The sequence below is a fragment of the Talpa occidentalis genome, unplaced genomic scaffold (genome assembly GCF_014898055.3).
Source record: "Talpa occidentalis isolate TD23 unplaced genomic scaffold, MPIMG_talOcc4v2.1 talOcc4.14, whole genome shotgun sequence".
Taxonomy (NCBI): Eukaryota; Metazoa; Chordata; class Mammalia; order Eulipotyphla; family Talpidae; genus Talpa; species Talpa occidentalis.
This window is the reverse complement of record NW_023601433.1, coordinates 79,297,505-79,320,944: the sequence shown is the minus strand read 5'-3', so window position 1 is coordinate 79,320,944 and position 23,440 is coordinate 79,297,505. Positions and strand designations below refer to the sequence as shown.

Genomic DNA, 23,440 nt, shown 5'->3' with positions numbered 1-23,440 from the left:
TGGGCAAGATCTGCCCCAGACCAAAGTTTGCCCATCTTGCTCTCAACCTACACCTTTAATTGAAAAGAGTGGCCATAATGGGGTGCAGGCGTCAAGAGCAGTTAGAACAAGCACTCTCTGGTTTATATAAATCACAGGAAAGCTAAAGTTTCCAAATGACCTACATACTTCTCTCTCTCCCTACCCCCCTTTCTCTCTCTCTCCCCCTCTGCCTCTCAAGCATGCCTCTCCTGAATTAGCGCTCCGGCCTTGCTCCCAGGCAGGCGGGCATCATACCTGCTCTTTGATTTCTTGGAGCTTCCGGCTCTGCTCTCTGATATCATGGAGAAGCTGCAGCGCTTTGTCATCCTCCTGGGACACCTCCATCCGTGCTTGCTCCAGACTTCGCTTTAAGCTCTGCGGAAAGCAAAAATTTTAATAGGGTGCCCTGTGGATTCTGCTGTGTTTGAAAAGGTTCATTAAGGGAGCTGCAAGCTGCAAGCTGCTGCGCAGACACCAAGACGCTTCAGGTGACGGACCAAAGTTGACAGTTTCCGGTTGGCTGCTGACTCCAGTTTTCATCCTGTAAAAACCCTGGGTTCAAGAAACATCCTCTGGATCTTGTGACTTCATGGGTCCAGCCCTTAACTGCACCAGCCTGTCTCCTATCACCATTTCCCTGTCCCAGCAGATACTTACTTATAGGTTCAGGACTAAAAACTAGTGAGTTCTCTCGGTTGTTACAACCGCCATTTGAAAGGTGACAGAGTCTTATCTGGTATATTAGTTATTGGCAGACTTGCAAGTATGTTTGCCTCATTCAAGGTAGCAACATCTTCGTTCTCTGCCCAGTTGTCATTAAAGACTCCAAGCAGTCTACCTGCCACCTCCTGGTTTACATTTCCTGGACACCTTTCATCCATAAAGCCCCATCAACACTTCAGCGGCACTGAAATACACATCTGAGTTACAGAGCTGAGTAACAGCCAAAATCTGGAATGGAAACATAGCATTATTCTAAATCAGCCACGTTCAAGAGATTTCCTCTCCCGTGTGGGAAAACAACCTGGAAAAGGTGTGATTCAACTTCTGGAGACTATTTCATTGTGCACATTATAAAAAACACCTGAATGAAAATTTCAACAAGACAATGAAGACAGTCTACTCTAGTGAAGGAAAGGGGAAAAACAAGTCACATGGTAAGAAATGACAGAGGGTCTGGGTTTTCAAGACTCAGTTCTCTGGTTGCTGCACTGATTTCTAGTTGATGGGAAACTGACTTTGGGCAGACTCAGAATACATTTTTGTGTGCTTCTTTGGGAGTTTGGTTCCCGAGGCTGATCATGTGGGACACGACGTGGACCACAGAGGTTGGGATGGGAGATGTTCAGGACCCTGAGCGGCTGGCTACCACGATGGCCACTCCCATCTCCAGGCTCCGCAGCCTCCCTGCACTTGCCTGGAGTCATTTCTCTGGGACCTCAGGCCCCTCTTCCTATTCTGTCAATCACAGGTGGAGCTCCTGTGTGCTCCTGCTCTCTTGCCTGTCACTAGCTGTGATGTGCCTCATGAAGCTGTCATGAAACAGGATGAGACACACACAACAGGAATTGCCACCTCCGAGGAAGGGGGCTTTGGGGAAGGCTCACACTGCATTCTGTGATGTAGGTAGCAAGGTCCTGCTCCAGGAGGGATCGCTGAGTCTCAGAGGCCTTCAGCTCCACCTCCTTCTGACTAAGCACAGCCTCCACCTCTGACACTCTCCGATGTAACCGGGTCATTTCCTGCTCCATCTGAAATAAACACATCGACAGGTTAAAAGGGCCCGCAGAGGCTCCTTAGGAGCAAACAAATCTCAAGTAGCCTCCGAAACCACCTGGTGGTCAAGGCTGGGGCTAATTCGCCAAAGGCTGGGGTGGAAATACCATTGTTTCTTCGCCCTGGAGAGCTCAGTTCTTCGTAAGGAGAGTCACAATGCTAAGTCACTCCTCTCATTCACGTCTCGGTTCACACTTGGTCACTTCTCTAACCCAGTGAGCAAGCAAGCCACCACCATTTTTCACCTGTTTGCTTTTTTTGGTTTGGGCTTGTTTTTTGCAGACGTCACTTTACTTTTATCCCAAATCCATCTTGATCCCCCCCATCTCCTTGCAAAGATCTAGAGGATAAATCCAGGACAGTGCAAGGAGCTATGGATTCGTCTGCACTCAGGAGTCTCAGGCAAGCAGTGACTTTTAGGAGCTTCCAGAGAGCTGCCCCTGGGCAGGAACAGTGAGTGTTAAGAGACGTTGCGCATAATCAACGCAGTGGCCGCAGTTACATAAGCAGGAGTTTTAAAAGACTAGGAAGAGAGACTTCGAATCACTCAAAGCAGATGGGATGCATCTCAGCCACAGGTGAGGACCCACACCACCTGCCGGAAGAAGCAGACATCTGGCTGGGTCATGCTGAGCAACGGGCCGGCCGTTTTAAATCCAGGGCCTCCTCTGGTTAAGATTTAAAGGATTTACGGCAACGTCAAGGCCTGAATTCACATCCCTCTGAGCTGCCGCCGGAGCGCGACTTCAGCGGGGGCAGGAGTGCCTCGCTCGCTCTGTTTGGATCAGGTGGCTCAGCGCCAGCAGCGGCCCCAGGCAGGTCCCTTGGCATATATTGACGGGAGGATCCTGGAGCAAGGAGGGAGGCCGACTGCGGAAATAAATACCTTGTGGCACTTGTCCTGGGAGTCTTGCAGCTCTTTGCTTTTGATGAGAAGTTTCTTTTCCATGGAGCTAGTCTTGGCAGGGGAGTCCAGACCCGACACAACAGACCTAGAGAGAAGAAGACCAACATCAAGGTGGCCAGCAGATGGGCCTGGAGAGCTGCGTTCACACACCGCAGCAGAGAGAACAGATCTGACAGAGCTTGGGGGGTCTTCAACAGAGTTTGCTCAAGCAGCTTCAAATGACATTGGGCCAGGAGGCAGAAAGGTAGAAGGAAGTAAGAAGCTTCTGGAAGCAGGTGGGCCTGCATGCAAATTCAGCTGCCTGCCCTGAGGCAGTGACTCAGCCACTGGGAGCCTTGGTTTCCATAGCTACCAGGTGAAATGATAATAAAATACCTACCACACAGGGGAGAGTGAGCATTAAAGGCTCAGCATTGTAACCACATGGCTTTATTCACCCAACAGCTAGATACTGTTCAACTATTCTGTTCCAGAAACTGTTCCAGGCCCTGGCACTGCAGTGAACAAGACATTCACAAGGGGAAAGAGAATGCATCAGGCAGACACCCAAACAAAAGCAACTTCTGTTAAAGGAGGAGAAGGGGTGACATGAGATGCTAGAAGAAATGGGTCAGGGGCATGTTTTAAGCAAGGATAACCAGGGAAGACTTCTTTGAGGGGGTGACATTTTTGCTCAGGGTGTTGGTCCTCCAAAGCTCTGGAAGGAAACAATTTCCAGAGAGAGGAGAAAAGAGAGACAAAGGCCCCAAGGCAGGACACAGCTAACACAGCAAGTGCTCAATAAATGCCATTAGCTCCTCTACTGACCAAAGTATTGCTTACTCCATGTTCAAGCTAGCCAGTTTGATTCTGTCCCATTTTACAAAAACAGCTAAGGCTTATCACGGTAGGCTGGATAATGCCCTTCTCCAAAATGTCGACATGGTAATCCTAAAACCTGTGACTCTGTTACCTGATATGGCAAAAAAAGATGCTGTTGCGATTAAGGGTTTTGAGGTGGGAGGTCATCCTGGATTCTCTGGGTGGGCCCAAAATAAACACAAGGGTTCTTAGAAGCTGGAAGCAGAGGAGGGGAGATGTGACAACAGAATAAAGGTCAGAGTCAGACCGAGAAAGAGAGAGAATAGAGGAGGCTACGCTTTTGACTTTGCAGATGGACGAAGGGGACAGGAGCCAAGGAGTGTGAGTAGCCTCAAGAGGCTGAAGAGGGCCAGGAAACCTGGTCTCCCCTCAAGGACCCAGAGAGCACATCCTTGTCTGTGCCTTGATTCCAGTCCAGAACTGTCACATAAGTGGGTGCTTTCTAAAACCACTAAATCTGTGGTTGTTACAGCAGCCACAGGGAACTCATCCACTTGCTGAGCAATGACCACAGGGAACTCATCCACTTGCTGAGCCTGGTTCTGTCCTGAGCTAAACATGTTCTAACTCTTCATTCCCCACAACAAATCTGTGAGGCAGAAACGAGGAGTATTTTGATTTACAGATTAGCAAGCTGAGGCCCAGGAAGGTTAAGTAACCTGAGAGTTAATCTACAGTTTCCACTGAACTCAACAGACAGTGGGGGCAGGGAGATTGACTCGGTGCACCTGAGTAACTCGTGACCTCATAGAGTGTACTAGAATGGACTAGAATGTTCTGGCCACAAAAAGGACATACTCAGTCAGGGATATGTAACTTTACCTCATCCCTAGAAGCGGTTCATTATGGGCAGAAATGCCAGTTCCTGTGTAGGGTGACAGCCAACACCCTGGGCATGAACACTGGGACTGGTGAAGGGCAGGGCTGGAGTAACAGAGGTACCTGCTATCCAGGAGGGATGAGCATAGCCCAGCTTACCCCTGCCCCACAGCCCAGCCTTTGTCGCTTGACCACAGAGTTGCAGGCGATAGTTGCAGATGGGCATGCACGTCTTACCCAGGGCTGGCTGACAGTGCTGGCTGGCGACGCTTTCAAGGCAGCGGCCTACACACCTACTACAGGGCAGCCGAGTGAAAAGAGGCAGATGGGTCTGGCCTGCCATTTGCTAGCCTTGTGACCACTCTGAGCCTCAGTTTCCTCATCTGTAAAATGGGAACAATTCTCCACCTGCTTCCAAGAATTCTGGCAGGGATTAAATGAAAGAACCCAGGTAAAGCCTCTTGCACAGTGGCTGGTCCGTTGTGAGGATCCAATAAATGTCAACCGTCACTGTTACCCTGTCGATTTTTATCATCACCACCCATGAATCGGTGTGAACAGCACATGCTTCACAGGCCTAAAACAGTAGCTTGAGACTGTGAGACTCAGGGGGCTGAATTTGCTCTGTGCTGTTATTCACATTAAAACAAATGCTGAGGGCCTCCCCGGTGGCGCAGCGGTTGAGCGCTGGGTTGCTAAGCTGCCCGCAGCCTCTGCAGCACTGTTTCTATCCCCGGTTGCTCCCCGGCTAACGGAGGAGGGTCCCACATGGTGCGCAGACCTCTCCTGCCACGCCCGCTGCTCCCCTCAGCAGTGTATTTCGTCAGTCTGCCTGTTCTGCTCCCTGCTCTGGCTCTGGTGAATTCTCTCACCCTCCCGCGCTTCTGACTGTACCCAGTGCTTGTATAAATAAATAAACAAATCTTTAAAATAAAATAAAATAAAAATAAAACAAATGCTGATTATTCATAAGAATAGGCAACAGCAATTGAAATCAAGAAATACATCTTTTTTAAAATTTCACTGTTGGCAAAAAAAATTAACCAACTTCTGCATCTCACCAGTCTGTTTCCTCCCTAAGTCTAGCCCAAACACATATTTGTTTTTCTTTTTCATATGAGAGGAAATGGGTTGTTGGGCATGGCTTTGAGCTGCCTCTGCTGTCCCCTCATTCCTGGGTGCACCTGCTGGGTGGGCAAGAGAAGACACTCCAAGCCGCCCAGGGAAGGAGGAACAAGCCACAGACAGGGCCCCTGGTCCCGCAGCAACCTGATAATCCGGAACCCTCACGTCACCAAGTCACAGGCACTGACATGAGTCAGGATGACAGCAGGGACCCTGCTCTCTGCACCCCAGAGAAAGCCGGCACCTTCAGAGGCAGAAGGACATGGGGCCTGTGGTGCATGGAAATGGCTCTCAGAACTTAACATCTCAGAGCACTGGCTCCAGCAGTGTTCATGTTTAAAGCGCCCTGCTTTGGGGACAAAACTGATTGTTTATTCACAAAAATTATATCTAGGTCATTCATTAATAGAGCCCAGAATGGGGGAGCGGTATGGCTCGCGCCCGCCGCACTCCCTGGAGATGGTGAGACAGCCTCCCCGTCCCTCTCATCCCCGAGGTCCAACTCCCTCATTCTGCTATTTTGATGCTTGACAAATGTTCACTGTTTAGAAGTTCTAAGTACAGCAATTAAGAGCTCTTCAGAATAAAGGTGCTAAAGAAGTCTTTTCTTTCTTTTTTTTAGAAAAAATTAAAATCTCATCTAAAAAAAGCTATGGTAAGAATGCTATGACTAAACCCTTCTTGGAGCAACAATCCCATAAACAATAACGGTCCTGGAGCACTAGGCAGGAGGATAGAAGGCAAAAGGTCACCACAATGTTCTGGAATTTTCCTGGTCTTCAACCCAGATGCAAGTCAGAATCGCCTGAAGTGTTAAAAAAAAAAACAGTCGTCAGGCTGTGCAAACAGCCTGTGTGTGAGGCTGCAGTGAAGGACACATGTCATTTTGTGGTTGTCCAGGTTCACGGGATGGACAAGATGAACTGTGGTGTAAACACTGGGCTCTGGGAGGTAACGAGGCATCACGTCGGCTTGCTGACATAACAGACATACCGCAGAGGGTATCTGAGGAATCTCTGTACCTTCCTCTCAGTGTTGCTGTAATCCTAAAACTTAAAAATTAAGTATTAAAAAAAATGTCCAGGACCCAAGCAGACCAAGTAAGCCAGGTACAGCGAGGACTGAGAATCAAGTCCTAATTAGAAGGATGAGTCCGCTGTGATTTAGGGTCTAGCATTTAAAACTCAGAGTGTGACTATTCCAGCACTTGGTTCCAGGTGGATTTTGGCCAGGCCATTTGGTTGCAGGGGCTTTTGCTCCCTCCTTAATTTTGAAGTTAATCAAGGTGGGCTATACATTTCAAAACGAAGTACAGGTTTCAACAATGAATGAATACTACCCCTACTATGCAATTTTACTAATTAAGTCAACTAAAATATGCTATTTCCATGAATTTCTACCAAAAAAATATACTGGAGACAGGTATGGCTTGATTTCATATTTATATTCAAGTTCTTTTTCTTTTAGGCACTTAGGGCAAAGCACTCACTAGCACCAAAGGTAAACTCTGAATATGTACTGCATGAATGAACAGATCCCCCAGACAGATATCCTAAAATGTTATCACAGCTTATTTTCTTTTTCTGGGATCTCCCTGAACTGTCCTTCTGACTTTCAAAGCAATGAGAAAGTATTGCTGACATTCCCGTTAGTCTAGAACTGACCATAATGTAAGTCACAGTTAAAGAGATTCAGTCCAAAAAGCACCTTGGAGTCACCGGATTGTTACCAAAGGCAGCCCTGTCCTCTTCAAATACAACTCTGCTGGTCTAAAACCATCCTAAAAAGTGCCATTTCATCAAGTGTGGCATTATTATTTAAAGGGCCTATGCCACTGTTGCTTAGAGGAAAGTTTGCAAAAAATCCCGTAACTGGTTAGAACTCTAAAGTAATAGAGACAGGGCCTCCCTGGTAGTGCAGCAGTTGAGCGCTGGGCTGCGAAGCTGCCTGCAGCCTCTGCAGCGCTGGTTCGATCCCCGGCCACCAGGGAGGGTCCAACATGGTGCGCAGACCTCTCCTGCCGCGCCCACTGCTCCCCTCAGCAGTGTACTTCAGTCCTTCTGCCTGGTCTGCTCCCCACTCTGGCTCTGGTGAATTCTCTCATCCTCCTGTGCTTCTGACTGTACCCAGTGCTTGTATAAATAAATAAATCTTTAAAAAAATAAAAATAAATAAAGTAATAGGGACCGAGTCTACCTGGTAACTAAAGTCTTCCAAGAATTCTCTTCTAAAAATTCTCAAACTTCAACAAATATTTTTTGATCCCCTTCTAAAAGTGACTGTGTTGATATGCATGTACGGATGGATGGATGGATGGACAGACAGACAGACAAACAGAAAGATAGGTGAATTTAAAACCTTTCCTATTTCCATAAATATAAAAACCCTATCACCCCATGAAAAAGTACCTGTGAACCAGCTGTTCTCAACCAGAGACAATTTTTTGCCCCCAGGGGACATTTGGTAATGTCCAGAGACTTTTTTAATGTCCATGACTGGGGTGGGTACACAATTAACCTCTAGGGGGAGGAAACCAGAGACCCTAGTCAACCTCCTACGATCCACAGGACAACCTCCCACCAGAACTGCCTGGCCAAAATGTCAACAGCGGCGAGTTGAGCAACCCTGCTACAGAGGCTGGAAAGAAAGCCACAGTTCCTGTCCCCAGGAAGCAGGCACATAGGAGCTAGTGCCACCACCTTCATCATCAGTAGCAGAGCACATCTGTGGAGCATTTACTATCGCAGCCACTGTCCTCGAGGGTCCATGGGTTATCTCGGACAATTGCCAGTGGTCCTATGAGGTGGGGACTGTGAGCCCATGGCTCTGAGACTCAGGATCACTTACCTATGGCCTTTCCATACCACATCAGGATGACTGTGCAGGTGTGGGGCAGTGAGTGGGGAGCTGAAGCTTGATTCTGCAACCAACAGTTCAAATCACAGCCCTGCTGCTTCTTGGTAGCACAACCTTGGACAAACCCCAGAGAAGCTCTGCAGAGGCCACGGAGAAAAGGAAACCGACCACTCAAGGAAGGCAATTTCTATCCATGAACGGAGGCGAGCCTGGCAGGGTAACCACAGACCTGAGCCAGGACAGTCAGGATACCTGAGAGCCTCCACATGCCAGGTCTGTCCACAGCCACCCCCAGAACTGGCTCAACCCCAGCCCAGAGCAACTTTCCCTCTGTCACTTAGAGGCTCAGGAGGCTAATTAAACAGGAAACGGTGCCGATTTTGAGAGGCTCAGGCTGGTTCATGCCCTGGGCTGGATGAGATGCAGTACAATGAGGATACTAATAAAAGAACATGCGGCTGCCCACACGTTGCTTGCCTACTCCCCCTGGCCACGTCTCTGATACACAGCCAGTTATCCCCATGGAGAGAAAAGACACTTCTGAGCAGCGGGTGCATGCAGCCACCCACCCACACACAGCAGTGCTGTCTCTTCAAGCACGAAGCCAAGTTTGGGTTTTCCTTTTTTTCCAACTTCTATTTTCTAGAAAAAATTTACTCTGAAATCAACATCTCTTCCTGATATACACATCTGCTTTATAATTATAGAGGCCCGGAGAGTATTAATAGAGGCAATGCTATGTGACACAGAGGGGAGGCTGGGCTCGGTCATTATTACAGCTGCAGCAGAAAGAACTTGTTTTCTTAAAAAAGGTTAGACAGGACCTAACGCCTGCTTTACATGGAACCACAATACTTGAGGAAAAAAATGGAAGGTGGCAGTTTTCCCAATGTCTATAAATACTACTACATAACTCAAAAAAAATCCCTTAATAAAGCTATTAACAGAATATTTTATACCAAAGGAGAATACGACCTGTACTTCCATCCCAAAAGCCAGGCTGTACTGGGTACTAATCACAACTGTAATGGTGATCATTCATCAGCATCAAGCTATTCATTTTTTTCCCCCAGGAAGAAGACCCCTAGACTGCAACAGATACCATCAAACCACTGCACAGATCACAAATCACACAGATCACAAATCACAGATATTTTTGAGATAACAGAGAATGGATATTTGAGGCTAAAACGAGGGAATAAAAATTAGCTCCACTGAGAGCCCTACCTTAACTGTGGCCAACAGCACTAAAAATACACCCTACCGCAAGATGCGGTATGGTTCAAAAAATAAAAAACTCATCAGCATTCTGTTCCAAAAATATATTGGCTTTTAAGATCGAGAGCATTCTGAAATTTATGAACTAACTTCATAAACTCATTTAAAAATAAACAATGGCTATACCGGACACCTGGGAATAGCAAAATAATGCACTCTTAAAGAGTTTCAGAGTTTTGGGGCACTCTCTGTACGTACACACACACACACACACACACACACACACACACACTACGCACGCATGCATTCACGTGCGTACAACACACTCTCCACCACTGCTCTCCAGTTAAATTAGAACATTTGCTTTGGAGTGATTAATATGTAACTCAAGAATCATTTAATAAAAATCATGTTATTAATAAAAGCACAGCCTCTCACATGATTTCTAAAGTAGACCCCAGCTCTGCATAGTGCCTAGTTTTATGGGTTAATTTCATTGACATACCTCAACCTCTGTCCTGGATGGCTTCAATAACCTAGCTTATTTCCCTGAAACCAACTCTTTCATCCTATGAAACACCAGACCAGTCAAAGGGACCCTGGTAAAATGAGAACTAGATATTCCATGTCCCTCTCAAAATTCCACAAAAGCTTCCTGGTCATTGCAATTATAGTGAAATCCACACCGAGGGCCCTGCCTACTGGAGTGAGGCCATGTCCCCCAGGCATCCCAAAGCTCCAGCCCCCCAGCATTCCTCCTGTTTACTGGACACCCAAGGGTTAGTGCTGACCTCAGGGCTGATAGCGGTCATTCCAATCAAGGTTCTGATTTCTCCAGAGCCCTTAAACATCTGCAGTTTTCTTATTTATGAACTCATTTATCCTCTGTCTCCCCCCAACAGAGTATTAACTTCATGAGGGCAGTTTATCTTGGTACAGTTAGGCACAGACCTAGAACAATATGTTTGTTGGATGGATGGATGGATGGATGGATGATGATGGACAGATATTGGTTGGATGGATAAGTGGGTGGATGGAAGGATGGACAGATATTGGATGGATGGATAAGTGGGTGGATGGAAGGATGGACAGATATTGGATAGATGGATGAATGGGTGGATAGATGGAGGATATTGGATGGATGGATGGATGGATGGATGGATGGACAGACAGATATGGGATGGATGATGGATGGACAGATGGACAGATATGGGATGGATTGATGGATGGACAGATACAGGATGGATGGATGGATGGACAGTTATGGGATGGATGGATGGATGGATGGATGGATGGATGGATGGATGGTTTGCCCAGTTCATCTGTGCTCCAGGCAACCTCAGTTTAAAGGTCACAGTGGGAAAATGGAAACTAAAACAAGAAGTGTGCTGAATCCATGCTGGCTTGAGAAGGCTTTCTGGCCCTCACATAGGAGATGCCCAGCCTTAGTTCAGGGACAGCACTGTCATGATGACACACACGCTCACCTCCTGGAGAGAGTATAAGGGGAGAGTGAGATATCTTGGTGGGCACAAACCAAAAAACTCCTCCTTCTGTAGCACCCAGTTTCAGACCCCCAGGACCTGGATCCTACTAGAAGCCTCAAGCATGTTTCATGGACACTGCAGGTCTAACGTCACGGACTCCTTTCAGAGTGAAAAACTGGATGGAGATGTTAGGACATCTGTCAGGCACCCCACATGGAGCCTGATTCTCTCAGTGGGCAGAAAGCAGCAAGATGCCTTTATAAAATGGAGACAGGAAAAGAGTCCAAAGCACCCCAGGTCCATCCTCACTCCTAAGTTAACAACAACAAATACAATACGGATACCCAGCTGGCTCCAGGCGGGAACAGTATGTAGCTGACACATCCTTCTGAGAGAAGTTAAATGCCTCGTTTAAGCAGTCAGCAAGGAATGGAGCCAAGATTTGAACTCATGTCTCTCTGATCCAAAGCCTGGGCTGTAAAAAATCAAGAAATGCTTTTTAAAAAGTTAAATGCTTCTATCAGCTATAAGCCTTGCAGCTGGGGAAGCTGGCCATCCTCTGCTATGTGTAAGGGGTGTGGACTTAAGAAGTTGCTCGAGCTTCCCAGGCATCAGTTTCCTAATTTGCAAAACAGTGGGTTGTTCTGGGATTAAATGAGAATGCTTAGGAAGTGCCTGGTACAAAGTGAGCACTCAGTAAAGTCCAGCTCTTTGACCTCAATTATCAGGCTAGTGCTGCACCATCTAGCAAGGTCACTGCTATTAGCACTAGGGTCGTGCAGTGGTCTTGCAGGCATCAGACCTGAGGCTAAGTCTTAGATTTGTTACTGTCTGCAAGACCTCAGGAAAATAAATTCACCTTGCTGAGCCTCAGTGCCCTCATCTATAATATGGGAATAATACCAGATGCCTTGTAAAGTTAGGGCAATACTGTGAGGATGCAACGATTCCTGCAGGTAAAGCACTTGGCATAGCTCTGGGCACACAGCAAGTGCTCAACAGATGACAGCTTCCATTAGCAGTTGTATAAACTGTGCATGAATTGGCTTCATCTCTGGCCACTTTAGTCTAATTCAATTCAACAAATGTTACTGAAGACCTGCCAGGGGCAAGGCATCATTTCAGGCAAAAGGTGGAAGACCTGGCCCCTGTCCTCAATAAGCTCTGAGCAGCCTGGCCAGACAGAGGGGACAAGCAGGAGGTACATCTGAGAGGCAGGCTGGGGTCTTGGCATGCCAGACCCGAAGCCGAGTTCAGGAGAAGCCGTGAGCTCCGTGCACAGTGTGATGTGACTCAAGGTCTGAGCAGGAGGGTGACATCATCCTACCTGTGCCTTGGAAGAATTCCACCCTTAGTAGAGAGTGGATGAGAGCCTGGAAACTGAAGGCAGAGGGATACGTTAGGAGATGGCTGCAATACTCTAAGCAAGTCAGAGAGGGGGAGCGGGTGAGGACAGAAAGATGGGCAGAGAGGCGAGTGCCATCCTAGGGGCACAACGTAGAGGATGCGGCAATTGAGGGCGGGGGAGGCAGAAAAGGGTTGAAAATGACACCGTTTTCTTGCCTAGAATGGTAAAGAAAGAGGCAGTTTCTGAAATGAAGTGAGGAGCCCAACTAGCATGTAGGGGCATCCTGAGCTCCTTGAGAAGCAGGAAGAGGACAGGAGTAGTGCACGCTGGGAGGGAGGCCCGGGAGAACAGGCTAAAATGAGAACGGAGGAGGGAACTCTGGGGTGTAGTGTGTCCATTTCAAGGGCCAGGGACAGAAGATGACACCCACGGAAAAGGAAGAAGAGCGGCTCACTGTGATAATGAACTGTGGGTAGGAGGCCAAGTTCCCCGGACGCAGAGGGAGGAAAGCAGAAAGCTCCAAGGCAAATGTGGCATTATGCGGGATCCTGAGGCGAGGTGGAAGTTGCTGGCTCTGGGGGTAGGGTGTCATTTCTGTAGAGGCAGTAAATTCTGGAGAGGCTGCAAAAGAGGCAGCTATGTAGGTTATTCTTCCAGGAAGCTCGTCAGAGAAAGGAAGGTGAGAGAGGTCAGGAGACGAGAGAAGAGTGAAGCAGAGAGAACAGAGAGAAATTCACTAAGGCAGAGGCAGAGCTGCCAAGCTGGCGCGGAGCTTGGGAACATACAGCACCATTTAGTCAGTTACTGTCTTCTGAAGGGATCCGAGGTAACCATGCAAATTTGCAACGTGTAGGCCAGCAAAAGACGCACTCGACTGAGCTTCTGGAGCCTAATCTTCAGGATTAGGCTAGGAGCGTTTGGATTAGATTTCCTCAAGGTATCTTTAAGACGAACGAGAAGGCGGCAGAGTGGTCCTGCCAGGCCCGCCAGGCAAGCACGCACAGTCTAAATAGAGAACAGAATAAGGCAAGAGGAACAAGATGTGCTTGACAATGAGAAAGAAGAAATTGAACGAGCGAGAGGAGAGAACCCAACAGGACACACAGAGCATGAGACACGTGGTCTGGACAGCGGTGGGATGCCAACACCACCGGCACTTGAGGGCAGCAACCACAAGCAGAAGCTAGTCTTTTCAGATGTTTTTTGGGAAGTACAGGGGATGCATACCTTCATGTGCCAGAACAAGCTCTTTTATTTTTGCTGTTTAAAAAAAAAAATCAAAACACAGATGAGGCTCACTTCAAAAGGGAGTGTGTTTTGGGCTGTATGTGGAAAGCAAAACAAATTTTAAGAGAAGACCCTGTAGCCTCCCAAGAGTTTCAATGAAAAGGAAGGAGGACTAATCGGAGAGTCCTGGGAACAAGCCAAACCAGGAGAGATGGGAGGCAGCAGAGGTACAAAGGGTAGGATTGGAAAGATACAGGATGTAGTGCCATCAATAGACTGAGAGTTGCAGTCTAGAAGCGACTTGAATCAATGATCCACCAAATGTTGACTGAGACACGTGGGTAGGGCCAGCCTGAAGGTACCATGGCGAGCAAGGTCAAGGCAGTCCCTGTCCTCACCCAGCTTACACCATGATAAACACCGTAGCAAGACCTCAGGTTTAAACACTTATGCACACATAGGGAAGACCTCTCCCGGAGAGTCTATGTGTGTATGTGCATGTACACACACACACACACACACACACGTAAGAATCTCTAGGTGAAAAGAGGAAGAAAGCAAAAAAATCCGTAAGCGACACATTCCACCTACTAAACGCAATTGGCAAAAACCAAAACTAAACCTAGCAGGGAGTGGGTCTGCCAGGTCTCACCCCTCGACCCCAACCCCACTGCATGCCATCCCCATGATGGGTTGCCACCTCCGATGTGCCTGTGAGCCCCACATGAACCTCCTTCCCCACCGTCTGCGGCAGCTGTACTTGTCAGCACAGCCATTAAGAGACTTTGGAGCCGCCCCACCTGGGGTTCAAGTCCCGGCTGAGTCAATGGAAGCTGCGTGACCTTGGACAAGCAGCTCCATCTCTGTGCCTCAGATCCCTCGCGGATGAAATGGGAATGACCATACCCTCCTCGCAAGCAGTTGTGCCATTTAAGTGAGTACGTCTGGGGCGAGCGCTTGGAACAGAGCCCAGGCCGAGCAGGTACCTGTGAGGGTGCGCTGCTGTTTGTTCACTCTGCCCACTGGAAGTTCTTTCAACTTTCTTCTCCACTTATCCAAACCCGCTTTCTTTTAAGAAGTTGAGTCAAATCTTCTTCCCTCCATTAAAATGCTTACAAGCTCAACTCCAACCCACAGACTTACTGAAGGTCCACTACGCCCCTGCACTCCAGGGACACCATGATGAGTGAGACCCAACACCCCTGGAGATCACAGCTGACCTGGGGAAGTGGCAGGTATTCCGAGACAGGTGGTCACTGTGATTTGGTAAGGTTTGGGCAGTGGCCATTACGTGCCCTCACATTGGACTTTGTCTTGCTGTTCCAACTCTCCTATAGCAATTTGTGCTGTGATCTTCTGCAGCAAAGGGGTTTTGCTTTAGGTTCCTGAATGGTTTCACACACATATGCTTTGACTTGCTCAACTTGTTGGGAAGGAGCCCATCAAGGAATGGAGCCTTCTAATTCTGTCTCCCGGCCCACCCCATCAACCACCTTTAAACTACATATTTGGCAACTGCATATTAACTTTTGCTTGGTCCAGATGCTCAAGTATCTCTTACAGAAAATCCCCAGGGCTGGGTTTCTGCTCCGATATGACTTGGAACTATTTAATTATTGCTAAGTTTTTTCCATATCCTCTTGGCATACATAAAAGGACACTATGCATAGACAGACTAGTGGTTTAGCAATAACAAAAATATTAATAGTGAACTTTTGAAACATTTCCATGTGCCAGGTAGACAAAGCACTATCGATTTTACTTAATCTTTTCCATAGTCCCAAAACACTAGTATCACCGTCACCCCACTTTGCAGCTGAGGAGAGTGGCATGCAAAGAAACCCATAGAGAGCAAGGAAGAGACTCAAAGAGCTAGAAGGTCAAAAACTGGTTCTCTGAAACTCTTGGAAGGCAATGGTGGCAGCCATTTTTTCATTCCACCATGGAGTCTGGTTGGCTGCTCCTGAAACAAAAGTTTCAGAGCACCCAAAAGGAAAGGAAGGAGCCCTGAGCAAAAGGAAAAGACTTTCCATTCCAAAAATTGTGTATTCGGGCACTGCCATCCCAGATTCCAGCCTCGTCAAGATCCCACTGCTCCTCTAACAATTTCTCCAAAAGCATAAAGCCAGCATGTGTCAAACTAACACAAAATATAAAACCAACTGTCTTTTTTTCTTTCTAGAGTTCAAACTGCAGGCTTGTAGAAATGAGCTGAAACAAGGCAGTATCTCAGCACTGGGAGAAAGGGCAGGGACCTAAAGAAATGTTCCACGCACCAACAGGGGAGGGAAGAGAGCCAGGAGGCATTTCATTTTTAAGCCTTGAACACTCTGATTTCCAGCTACCATTCCACTGCAAAATTCAAGGCACATTCAGGCTCGCGGAGCTTAGCGATCTGGTTATTGCTGGTTAAAAGGAAAAAGAGGCACTGGACAGACACTCTCCGCACTAGCTTAGCCATAACCCCTCCGCAAAGGCAACCAAAACAGGTTCTGTAGAATCTCTTTTGCTTCCACCCACTCGGGCTGCAAGAACTCACACAGAATGCTGAGATCCAGATTCTTGTTAAACTGATGATGGACTTGATGGCTGGTGTAAAAATAGTCGGGGCTTCCCCCTAAAAAGGATTCTACAAAGTGACCAGCAATTGCAAGAATCAAAATCATTCTCGCTGCCCGAGTCTCTGTGCAAATCCCTCCTTCCTTCAGTTCCACCTTTGAGCATTTCATTCAATTCACAGGGAAGAGATCGGGGGTCAATTTACCCAGTGCAGTATAGCAGCATCTTCAATTTCCTCAGTGGTGTGAAAGAGTGAGTAACGGCACAGGTAATCATCGTGTGTAAATAAAAACCCGTGAAGTTGAAAAACCAGGAGGGGAGATGGGAAAGTTCCAGAAGCAACACAAGGTCCTTGGTGGCCACAGTGGTACCCCGCAGAAAGTGCCTCCCCCCAGCCTCCAATTAGATTTTTTAGTTATAGCCACAAAACAGCAGGAACTTCTAAGTAATTGCATCACTTCACCTCTTTTATTGGATTTCTAAATGATCATAATCCAATACATCCGGGGTCACCTCCAACCAACAGGTGGAGTGAATGTCTAAAACGAAGCTGCGGGTTTCACCCACAGGGTTGCCCTTGGCAGAACAGCCACGTCTTACTGCACAAGCACATGAGAAGACGGAAGACAGGAGAAAACCTCTCTGATGCCAACCCCAAATTGATAGGGAGGAGGCTTTAAAATTCCCTGAAGACAGGAGCACTCCAATCTGTCTTCAAAATAAGAAAGACGTGGTTTTATCTGCACTGACTTTTTTTTTTAATGAGACTTTTATTATGCATTCTGCTGGGGCCTGAACAGCAGCCCATTTTATGCTCTAGAGATAGTTCTGAACTACCAAAGGTGAAACAGTGTATCTTCAAATACAGTAAGCAATATAAACACAATCTGGGGGAAAGGATCATGAGTAAATTAAATCAACAAATATCTATCAAGTGCCTGGGCCTTAACACGAGATGGCCTGTCAGAGAGTTCCCTTAAGTGAGCTTTTTGTGAGAAGCAGAAAGATGCAATTACAGTCTTCCTGGAAAATAAGCAATTAATCACACACCGCTCTGGATTAATTGCAATGCCTGAGATCTCCCACATCATTCTGCCTCTGCCCCTGAAATCCAATCCCCTCAAGTCCTTGCTGGTGTTTCAGATCACTGATTAGCACCCTAAGCAAGCTTTCATGCGGCCCTGGCCAGGCCACTACTAACCAGAATTAGAACTCTCCACGCACCTCCCTTGCAGTCTGATTGGTGACCTTCAGTGTGCAGTGGGTCAAGGTTAAGCTGCCCACTGCCCTCTTACACTGGGCTTCCAAGTCTGCCCTGCTCTATGATGCCAATGAGAAACCTCACATCCCTGTTAGGCCATTTCAAATCTACCCAACAGCACATTCAACAGCTAGTTCGCGTCCTGCCTCTTCTCCCATCATCCAGACTGCTTTGGGGGTCACAGAGTAAATTAGCCAGAAAGTCACAGTCAACACTACCAAACCCAAGCCTGAATTTTAAACCCCACCACCAGGCAGGGAGGGAAGAAGGACCACCACAGCATCTGCCCACATAAAAATCTCTCTCAAATTCAACCACGGTCCACGACCTTATTTCATATCAAGTGTCCAACTGCCCACAATAGTCTGAAATCTTTTCAGGAACACCGCCATCACAACAGCACCCATAGGGAGACACCATCCAAGAACCAACATGACATCCCTTCAAATCGATCTAAGCTACAAGCACAGCAAACCGGGAATGAACGCTGCCAAGGAGAAAATCAAATTCTGCTCATGTCCTAAGTGGGCAGCAACTAATTACCCAACATCACCCCGAGAGCCTCCAAGCGAGGGAGCCAGGGCGTTGGGGACAACACAGCCTGGCCAAGACCTTCCCGGGAACTCACGCCTCTGAGCGCAGAATGTCATCTTATCACAAGAACGAAGCGAGACACTGAGCCACATTTTAGAGCAATTCCAGGAGGCTGGGAGCTAGGACCCTCCAGTCCCAAGCGGCGTGGCTAATGCATTTTTTCATTCACTTTTTCAACAGTGGAGAAGGATGTACCAGGTCAAGAGGTTTACTGTGGGATTTGTACTTCCATTTTCTAGTCTCCCGGTTTGTTTGTTTTTTCCCTGCGAAGCCCAGTTTTTGTGAATCAATGACTCGGCTACATCGCACTCCCTCCTGGTGGCTCACGGTAACGGGGGCTTTCTCTGGCCGCCAGCGCTCAGCCAGTTCAGAGAGGCTCAGCTGCCAGATCCCCGATCTTGCAGCAGACTTTAAGCGGGGCCCAGCACCATCTCTGCGAGAGCCCTGGCATAGCCACCTGCAGCTCAGCTAAACCCACCAGGGAACCTTCAGTGCAGGAGCAAGGGATTTAGGATTCTTGCAATACAGCCAAGATAGCAGCCTCCATCCACCCACCTGAGACAGAAGGGCGCACGGATGGACGGCTCGCCTCGCCCTGCACAGTTCTCTGGCCAAGCATCTGCACTGCGAGGTATCTATCTCCCACTTTCTCTTCCCCTCTAAAGAAGGGACTGGACCAACGACTGAAAAACTAACCCAAAGTACCCAGTTGACAATTAGGAAGAGGTCCCTTCAACACAGCATAATGAGAATATTAACAGTCTACCCCACAGAAGCCCAAACAGGTAAACTGCTTTCCAAATGCAGGCTGGTTAACAGCTTCCCTCCACCGCACTCCTCCCACCCCTACCACCACCACCACCACCACCAGCTTTGGGCTCTAGAGGTCTTACATCAATGCAGGTCCCTGAGAAAGTCAAATTTTCACTTACTCAGATCTACCAAGAATCCCCAGTGCCTTGCTGTACGAAAACCCCACAAACGGCAGTTCTTCGCCCGAGAAACCTGAGGGGCTCAGCTGGCACGGAGAGGATGAAACCCACGAATTCTTCTCTGGTTCATCAAAATTGGAGGTGTCATCATCAGACTTGAGGGTGGGAACGAAGGGGGGAGGAGCTGGTTAAAGAAAAACAAGAAGAAGGGGGGAGAGAAAAATTCAGGCAGATTCAACACTGTTGCGGAGAAAATCGCCTTACTCCTTCAGCGTTCCCGGTGGCACTGCAGCGCCTGCTTTCAATCTAGCTCACACAGGCAGACCCAGCCTCGCTCATACAGCAACAAGAGATTAACCCCTTCTCTGCCAACATGGCCACCAACCCGCAGACAGGCTGCCTTCCCTGCTGGGGGAAACTGAAGGATAAACTCAAACAGGTCACTTGACTGAAGGAAAGCACTTGGGAAACTCATCTGAGCAAGCGACTCGCTCCTGATATTTCCAGAATGCTTCTCCGGGGCATTCGCTGCCTGGTGCCAGATGACCTGAACCTATTTCTTCCCTCTTCCAGATGGCTCTACATTATTAATATTTGCTGCAGATCACTGAAATGAGATGGAACTTCTATGTTTCATGGATTAAGTGGAATGTGAGGCGGGGGAGGAAGCCGGCTGGGGAGGTTTATAACTCATGTGAGGAAAGCACTGCGGTCTTGCTCGCTCACATCCCGGTGAGGATGCTCAGAGATCTTATGAACCACTTTCCCCACCCCACCCCCAGTTCATTAGCCCTCCTCAATCATGCCCCCCAAATCCACTGCAGTTTAATCAGCATAATCAAACACCAGGCGAATAAAGTTCTTCCCAGGATTTACGGCACCCCTGCGCATGGATGGGTGGTAGGGAAGCCCGGGCGGGCATCTACATCCTACCTCGTTAAGGCATGACTCCGGCTAGGGGCATCTTACATCTTCTCCACTTTCTGCCGACCTACTGAGCTCTCTCGGTCGGGAAGGTGGACACTTGTCCATCAATCACCAGGAGGCTGCCCACTGTGGTGGACTCCCAGGTGGGTAGCCAGCCAGAAGCGTTACCATGGCTGCAGGCTGAGGCATCTGTGGCGGGCTGGCGGGGAGAGTTGGCGAGCGGAGCTGGGCATCACATCCCCCGCAGTGCAGGCTTCAAGCTCCCCATTCCGTGCATGCTCTGGCTGTAACCCTGCGTGGCAGGGGCCAATGCTGATCTGAGTGACAGAGCAGCATGAGTCACTGCCAGAACTCGCCAGAGCGCCCCCTAGGACAGCTGTCACAAGGTGCTCACAGTCCAGGCTGGTTTTTTTTAACTCCTCGTTTTCTGGGCAAAGCTGCGTTGCCAGATATGAGCAGCAATCTGTTTTCTGCTTGCAGACTCAAAAGAATCTGGCTATTTCCAAAGTTCCCCAATACCACAGTCCCCAAAGCAGTGCTGGAACTAGCTGGAATGGTGAAGGGATGTGGACGGGAGCACGCCCAGAATGAAGAATTTCCCAGCTCCCGGGAAATGCAAGGAACATTCTCAGAGCTGCAGGTGCATTAAGATGAAGTGGAAGATTGAAAACATAAAGTGTGCACTACCAGAAAAGTATTTAACACCTTCAAGCTCTCAAGAGAATTTAAACCTTCCCTGTTAGTATCAGAATAGACTTGCTCGATACTTTAAAATTAGCCGATGGAAAGAAAAATTACACCGAAAGCTTCAGCCCACATCCCATGTGTACTTCCGTCAACACAGGCTCAAGCCCAAGCTGATTTCAATTACCCAATACCTTTTCTTTAAGCCAAAAAAAAATTTTTAATGGAAATTACATTTCATAAGGCTCAAAAGAGACATTTTCCATCCCAAAATAAGGAAACTCAATAAAAACTGAGGAACCATATGGAGAGAGATTTGCAGATGGTACTAATATGGAAGTAGTGTGGTTAACAGCACATACTTTAGAATCTGACTGAATAGATTCAAATCCTAATTCCACCACAAACCAGCTCTGTGACCTTGCAAAAGTCACTTAACCTCTCTGAGCCTCTGATTTAAGCTAGGGATATCTTCCTCCAAGGGCCAAGGGAGGTTTAAATGAAAGGGGAAAAAAATCTGTCTAAGGTGATTGGGACAGTTTTAGCACACAGTGAACATTCCATAAAAATGGAATGTTCTTTATTATTATTATTTTTTTTGTTTATATGTTTATTATTTATTATTATTATTATTATTGTTAATATGAGATACATTTTTATGACCCATTCTGCAGTTACTAAAGACTAGTGAGATATAGCAGAATCTGCACTAAACATTCTTCTTTCCTGAGCAAAATACAGACACATTCATTTGGACGTTTGTGTTAATCATATCAAGTCATTTAATTCCTAGCAGAAGTTTAATTCCCTTTCCAGTATATATTAATTTATCTTTAGGAGACGGAAATAGAATGCCATGTCTGAGTAAGGAGTGTGATTAATATAGGGTAGGAGCCACCCTCTGTGAAATAATTATGATTTAGAAATTCTGTACTATAAAATATGATTCCTCTTTAAAAGTCAATCATGCCCAAAGCTAGCCCACGTGGTCAGGTTTTACAAAGGGCCAGATAATCTTAAATAAAAGGAAAGAGAAGTCAACAGGAAATCACTAGCTGATAACGGGTGAGACAGTGACCGGACAGATAAGAAGGCAGGTATGTGAACCTCTAGACAGGTAGTCAGTTGAATACAACAGGAAACTCTGAACAGAAGGGCATCTGTGGGTCACATGTGCCGGGGAAAACAGCTACAGGTTCAAGCCAGAGAAATGCGGGTATTAGAAGTCTCTGTATACCAGAAAGTGACACGGATGCCTTGCCCAGGCTTAATGCACGAGTGGACTCAAGTGGGGAAAAAATTGGAGGGGCAGTCTCACAACCCAGAACACTCTCTCTCTCTCTCTCTCTCTCTCTCTCTCTCTCTCTCTCTCTCTCTCACACACACACACACACACACACACACACACACACACACACACACAAAATCTCTCAACTCCCACAGGAAATGAGTTCACAGTAAAAAAGTAAAATCTATCAACTACCAATAGCAAGGGGAAAACAACCCACCGAAACTGCCATGAAGAAGTATCAGCAGATAGGGGAATTAGCTCCCCAAAAATTAAAGATGAAAAAAAGTAACCTAAAATGAACTAAAAAATAAAATTTATTATCCAGGCAAATAAGTAGAAATTCTAGTAAAAGAGGGGCCTCCCTGGTGGCACAAGGGGTTAAGACACAATCTATGAAGCTATCCACAGCCACTGCAGCACGAGTTCGATCCCCAGCCAGGGAGGTACCCACAAGGCACAGCAGACCTCTCCTGTCTCGCCCGCTGCTCCCCTCAGCAGTGTATTTCAGTAGATCTGCCTGTTCTGTTCCCCACTCTGTCTCTCACCCCCACACCTCTGGCCTGTACCCCAGTTCTTGTATGCATAAATAAATCTTTTTTCAAAAAAAAAAAAAAAGAAATTCTAGTAAAAGAACAAGACACTCTGAAAAAGGCCCAAGCATATTTGAAAGTGATCAAACAGGACTTGTAAAAATAAAAAATAATGTTATTGAATTTAAAGTCAAGAATCTGCTGGATACAGTTAAATAGCAGATTAGATGCAGCTGGAAAGAAAATTTATGAATAGTGGTTACATCTGAGAAAATCGCATTGAACCAAGCTTCTCAGTATGATGAGCAGGTGCCAGCCTCAGCACCAGCCAGGAGGTAGTCAGAGGGAGAAACTCAGGCCCTGCCCCATGCCCAGTGAGTCAGAACCTGCAATCTAAAAAGCTCTCTGGGTGGGCCACAGGCACGCTACTGTTGGAGAAGTGACGGTACCAAAGCTCTTCTGTAAGTGCCAGACAGAAGCACAGAGACAAAGAGACAAAAGCCCTGAGAGGTCAGGGAATACAGACCTAGAAGCTCCAAGATGCATCTCACCACAGCGCAAGAATAGAGAACTAGGCTCAAAATCTGGATGCCACATTTTCAAGGAAAACGTGCTCAAGTCCAAAGACAACTAAGTGTAGGACCACATCTATCTCAGGGGCCAATTGTCCTCTTTCTTGTACCTTACGGAAATCTCCTTTTTGATCCTCGTAAAATTAGTTTTTTTCCTTTAAAAAAGTTATTCTAGGTCACTGGAAGTAATGTATGTGAGTCTATGTTAATGGAGGTACACCTGACCACCTGGCACTGGAGAGCAGCACAATGCTTAGGCACATAATAGGTGCACAGTAACTATTTGCTGAACAGATAGTTAAAAGATTAGAAAACGGCTCTTGCTATTTCTAAGAAGGCACCAAGCATAATCCAGACCAAGAAGTTACTTGATGTTTGTATTAAATGAAGAGGTTTTAAAAGTCAAGATTATTCTGTCTGAAAAATATGTTAATGAGTGCCTATA

The 23,440-nt window shown here is 47.2% G+C and overlaps 1 protein-coding gene across 9 annotated transcripts in view; it reads right to left on the bottom strand.

Moving 5' to 3' along the window:
- Positions 1–23,440, bottom strand: part of CIT (citron rho-interacting serine/threonine kinase) — a 150,717-nt gene that overhangs the window by 74,500 nt on the left and 52,777 nt on the right. For all 9 annotated transcript variants that reach the window (XM_037511067.2, XM_037511065.2, XM_037511066.2 and 6 more), the window contains 4 exons: positions 18,992–19,175; positions 2,684–2,789; positions 1,629–1,772; positions 277–396 (listed from right to left, as the gene is read on the bottom strand). In XM_037511067.2, coding sequence (XP_037366964.1) covers positions 277–396; positions 1,629–1,772; positions 2,684–2,789; positions 18,992–19,175 — 554 coding nt within the window. The remainder of the gene's footprint in view (positions 1–276; positions 397–1,628; positions 1,773–2,683; positions 2,790–18,991; positions 19,176–23,440) is intronic.